General features: G+C 37.5%; 1 protein-coding gene across 1 annotated transcript; it reads left to right on the top strand.

The window, feature by feature from the left end:
- Nucleotides 1-5,051, top strand: LOC116112254 (protein-tyrosine-phosphatase MKP1). The gene is made up of 5 exons (XM_031398410.1): nt 1-121; nt 533-699; nt 787-3,436; nt 3,875-4,053; nt 4,811-5,051. Exons 3-4 carry the CDS (start codon nt 947-949, stop codon nt 3,929-3,931), a joined length of 2,547 nt encoding a protein of 848 aa, XP_031254270.1. The 5' UTR covers nt 1-121; nt 533-699; nt 787-946; the 3' UTR covers nt 3,932-4,053; nt 4,811-5,051.
- The last annotated feature ends 831 nt before the right edge of the window (nt 5,052-5,882 follow it).

Here is a 5,882-nt window from a genome sequence, read left to right on the forward strand (position 1 = left end):
TTACCATTTCTTTTCTATTTTTCCCTCTCTCTCTCTCTCTCTCTCTCTCCTTCACTCACTCTGTGTGACCCTTCTCACAAATCACCTCTTTCTTCACACCTTACTCTCTCTATCTCACTCTGTAAGTCTCAAATCTTAGCCTCTGTTGTGCTTTCTTTCATCTCTGTAATAGCATATATGTATTTCTTTATGTTTTGTTGCACATCAAGGGAAAAAAAAGAAAAAGAAAAAACAAAAACCCTAGAGAGTTTTACTAGTTTGTTATTTTTATTTCTTGTTTCTTTTTGTGCGTTATGAAGTTTTGTTTGTTGAGGCGATGTTTCTGATTCAGATTAGGTTTTTACACTTATGGTTGATGACTTTTGTTATTGATTTCTGGGTTTTTTTTTTTTTTCTCTGTGAGTTCAAGTTTATTGCTTGTTCTATTGATTTAGTGGGGGTTTTGCTTGTTTATTTTGGGACTTCTGTGGAGGTAATTCATAACTTCAATGGATAAACTTATTGATTTACTGTTATAATTTTTGTTTTGCAGTGACTCAGTCTGCGGTTTGTGCTTGATCTGATATGGGTTTTTGTTTCACACATTTGGGATAAGTTCACCTTGTACAGTGTTTCTACTCAATTTTTGAGAAAGTAATTAGGGTTTTTACTTTACATTGCTTGGTTTGCCTCAATTTTCCAATCGAGTTCTTCATCTGGGTATGGTTTAAAGTTAGGGTTTGCTCAGATTTCTGTTTTTGGCTCAGATTTGGAGAGTTGAGTTGTTGATTTTTTTTTTTTTTGAAGTGGGCTGCGCATGGTGAAAAATATAGGATTTTTATATGATTGATGGGTTTGGTTTAGATTCTATGTTCAACTCTTGATGTGGGTATAATTAAGAAATTTTAGCTCATAAGATTTCTGGCTTTTGCCCAAATTATCGAGTTACTGAGCACTGGAAGTGGGCATGTTGGGGAAAGAGGATGACTCGGGTAATCCTCGGGCTTCTTGCCAGCTTCCTAGTTCCCGGAAGATGTTCTGGCGATCGGCCTCATGGTCTGCTTCCCGTACTTCATCTCAGAACCCTGAAACTGAAGAGAAAGATTTTGCTGATCCAAATGGTAGCAATAGTGGAAACAACAATCAAATTCGCAGGTTTCCTGCCCCATTAACTCCGCGTTCCCAACAGAATTCTAAGGCACGGTCTTGTTTGCCACCTCTGCAACCATTATCTATTGCACGCCGGAGCCTAGACGAGTGGCCCAAGGCGAGTTCTGATGATCTTGGTGAGTGGCCACAGCCTCCAACTCCAAGTGGGAACAAGAATGGTGAGAGATTGAAGCTGGATTTATCATCAATTCAGCGAAACTCAGAGAAGAATGGTGGGCTCGTGAAGAGGGATAAGATTGCGTTCTTTGATAAAGAATGTTCTAAGGTGGCTGAACATATATATCTTGGTGGCGATGCTGTTGCGAGGGATAGGAATATATTGAAACAAAATGGGATTACTCATATTTTGAACTGTGTGGGTTTTGTTTGTCCTGAGTATTTCAGAGCAGATTTTGGGTACAGAACCTTGTGGTTGCAGGATAGTCCATCAGAGGATATTACTAGCATTTTATATGATGTTTTTGATTATTTTGAAGATGTGAGGGAAAAAGGTGGAAGAGTTTTTGTTCATTGTTGTCAAGGGGTATCACGGTCCACATCGTTGGTTATTGCATATCTTATGTGGAGAGAAGGACAGAGTTTTGATGATGCTTTTCAATATGTGAAGGCAGCAAGAGGTATTGCTGACCCAAACATGGGTTTTGCATGCCAGTTGTTACAGTGCCAAAAGAGGGTTCATGCCTTCCCTCTTAGCCCCAGTTCATTGTTGAGGATGTATAGGATTGCCCCACACTCCCCGTATGATCCGTTGCATTTAGTCCCAAAAATGTTGAATGATCCTTCACCAATGGCTCTTGATTCTAGAGGTGCATTTATTGTTCATTTACCCTCTGCTATATATATTTGGATTGGTAAGAACTGTGAGACTATCATGGAAAGGGATGCAAGAGGAGCTGTTTGTCAAATTGTTCGATATGAGAGAGCACAGGGGCCAATAGTAATAATAAAGGAAGGGGAGGAACCAGCTTATTTTTGGGATGCCTTTTCGAACTTCTTACCTTTGATGGATAAATCTAGAAATGAAGTGGAGATTGGGGAATCAACAATTAAGATATGTCCTGGTGGGAGGAAAGTAGATTCATATGATGTTGATTATGAGATTTTTCAGAAAGCTATCATGGGGGGTTTTGTCCCTCCGTTTGCATCATCAGAAAATGAACATGAAACCCACCTTCCTGCCAGAGAAAGCAGCTGGAGTATGCTTAGGCGTAAGTTTGCCTCGGGTGATATGAAGGAGTTTGTCTCAGTGCCTAAGATATCCCTATCCCGAGTTTATTCAGATTCTATGATGTTACTACGTACATCATCTCCGTTATCATCAACATCTTCATTGTCATCTACATCTTCTTCACCCCCTTTTCTCTCTCCCGATTCAGTGTCTTCTGATACAAGTACCAGTTCAACGTCTTTCTCAGAGTCCTCAATGGATTCTCCTTCAGCAGCATCGTGTTCTCTTCCAGTGGTTTCAACTTTGTCTAACTTTTCTAATTTGTCCCTTACATCTAAAACTTCATTTCAAGACACTAGCAGACCAGAATCTCTTGCTGTGAACAGAACTTGGCTGCCATCTACTCAGTCTTCTTTATCACCAGTTAAAAGAGTTTCACCTTCCCTTGCTGAGCGTAGAGGTAGCTTGTCAAAGTCTCTGAAGTTGCCGGTGATGACTGGTAATGTAAAGGTAAACAGTACTCCAGCTACTTTGAGCGGTCAAGAAGATGCTGTAAAAAAAAAGGACAATAGTTACACATTATGTAAAGCAGATAGTATAGAAATTGTATTTGAGGGCAAGGATGCTATTAGAAAGAGATCAGAAAAACTAACTCACATGAGCCAGTTGAAGATACCTCCAGGTAGAGTAGCTAGTGCTGATTCATGTCTCAAGGAATTCACCCCTGTTAATAATTTTGCTGAATCTTTGAGAAACTTTTCTTTTGGGGAAGGCCCTAACTCCAATATGCCAAATGGTTTGGAAAAAAGCGTAACAGCTAATTGTAATCAAATGCAACCTTTAGTGTGTCGCTGGCCTACTTTCGAAAAGGTTGCTAATTTTGGCTCCAGTGATCTAAACTCGAAATCTGCTTTTGCAATTTTTCCACCTAGTACAGATTTAGGGAAAAGTACGGCCAGGGTTCTGTATTTATGGGTAGGAAGATCTCTCTGTCATGATAAAAGTCAGATTCAGTTAGATAATAGCCGGGAGTCGAGGGATCTAGAAGATATTGACTGGAATCAATTTGGTTATGATATTCTAATTCAGATGTGTCTACCAAAGGACACCCCAATTAAGGTATGGAACTTACATTTGGTTTGTTTTATATGTTTTCTTTTGTGTATAAAATCTGTAATATTTGTTATTGTTTACTAGTTCTGTTGATAGTTCCAGCTTTGTGGTATGTGCTGTATCAAAAAATCTTTTGTGGTGTTTCTTGCTCCATATCCTATTTTTAGCTTTTTTCTGGCAGCTATTGTTACTTTCAAGTTATCAGCTTTTTGCTTACATGCTCCATTGAGGCTTAAAGTTTTTCACACAATAAGCCTATATCGAAAGGAATCATAAAACACAATAAGCCTATATCCAAAGGAATCATAAAACTTGATTTTGGTTTGACAATTTGAGATTATTTTGTGACATTCTTTAGTCAGTTCACTTGAATTAAACAACCTGTACACATGCTGACTAATTTTTCTGTTCTAAATGTTCATGTTTACTGCTTCTTATCAACAGATTATTAAAGAAAATGAAGAGCCAGCGGAATTTCTTGCATGGTTGAGTACGTTGTAGCAGTAGTAAGGGCCAGAATAGAATGTTCGACCTAGTAGCATATTATTTTTAAATTTCTTCAGCTGGTTTAGTCCACTACTCGATCCAACATCAGAACAAACTCCTCTGGCGAAACTAGTGAGGTAAGTTGTTTGCTAATTTTTTATCTAATCGAATTTAACTCTTACAATATTTATATGATCTACCATGTGACTTTTGGGAGTGGTAATGGGGATGACTTTTGTGGAGGTCCTTCTGGTCAAACCATTCACTAGCTGGACACTAGCAAATGACCTTTTGCTGTGTCCTAGGAATTAAGAAATTCCAGTTCTGGCACAACTGTATCTTTGTATCTTTTGAGAAGATAATGAGCTGTCTGTATGGGTGTCGGAAATCTATTTAATGATGTGGCAGGTGGCTAGATGAGCAATGATTTTGGATGGTTTGTTCTGTTATTTGGTATCTATAGCAAAATATAGACAAGGGCATTTCGTAGAAGTACATCGGTTTTTGGCATTCACGAATCATGAGTAGAGATCAATAAATTAGTGTGTTTCCTCTTTAGATCATAATTCATGATTCTGCCAGTGATATATAATCCTCATCTTCCAGCCTAGGTTTACACCAAGTAATCTACTTAAGATGTAAGCTGGCATAAACCTTCGTGAACCCATTATGAGTTATCTACTCTCCATGTGGATGCTTTAAAGAACAGGGGTATTATGTGAGTGTAGCCGTCAGTAGCTGCCAGGATAGAACTTTTGGAGCTGCTTGTGGTTAAGTGAGGATGTTGCTGTGCCTATTAGTCTTTGTATTTTGTTTGTTAAAGAAAACTTTCGATTTTCATCAAAAAGCCGTGAAAAACAGCTCATTTTGTATTTCTTCTTATTTTGTTTGCAGGTGCTGCTTTCAAGTTTGTTCGTGGCTATTCACCAATTGGTTGTACAGGGATGCAACATCTTGGCAACCTAAAATCATTTGTTCCAGACCGAACGCACTTGTAAATTCATTGTTACTAGGAACAGATTTCTGACGCCTTTGTTCAGGCAGAATAGAACATTGAGATTTCCTTGTGCAGGCTCTTTTGTTTCTTCTCTCTTCCCTCTATATCGCTTAAGTTTTGTTAAGTTCAATTCTTAAGGTCTGCAGCATAATCCTCCATGCCTTTTTTGGGTTGAATTTAGTAATGCAATTAAGTAATAGTGGCCAAACAAAAGGCTTTTAGCTAAAGCCCTTCCCTGAATATAAAAACGATAATTAGATTGAAATTTAGTGCTTTTGATAATAAAAGTGTTGAACAGTTGAAGCATATTCCTTGCCAATGTGGAGTTGCCATTTTTCACAATGATCGACCCTCAAGTATGCAATCTAATAATGCTTAACAGGAAATATTTTCCCCTGTAATAATTATCCTTTCTTTTCTGATTAGATTTAGTCTTAATTTCAGCAGTAGACAAAAAATGTAATTCTTACGAGGACACTCAACTACTGCTTTAGTTTTTATATATATATATATATATATATATAAAAAAAAAAGGTAATTTAATTGGTGCAAAAGATAGAGATTAGGAAAAAATCAAATGGTGTTCTTGTCACTTGGGAATCTCTTTACAGCAAACGTTGGCATGAGAGATGAGACAGGTAATAATGATCAAATCCTTTCTCTCAGTGGGGCTACATCTTATCTATTTCATTTCTCGATATTGTATGAGATTACAAGGTTATATTCTTCTCTTAATAGGAAAACTTAAGTCTTGTAGTCCCCTTTCCCGCAATTCAATGAAGACTTTTTGTTTACAGTTATCAATGAATCCAAAACTATAATCATACTGATTCTTAGATCAATGATGATGAGCCGATTTTGAAAATTCATCGATCCACCATGGTTTATTATTCATGATATAATCGTGAGTCGTAATATTGATAAAAAGAGTGTACTTAAATTTTGATAGTTGATATGTATTGATGATAC

This window comes from Pistacia vera, unplaced genomic scaffold (assembly GCF_008641045.1).
Source record: "Pistacia vera cultivar Batoury unplaced genomic scaffold, PisVer_v2 Contig658, whole genome shotgun sequence".
In the NCBI taxonomy this organism is placed as follows: domain Eukaryota; kingdom Viridiplantae; phylum Streptophyta; class Magnoliopsida; order Sapindales; family Anacardiaceae; genus Pistacia; species Pistacia vera.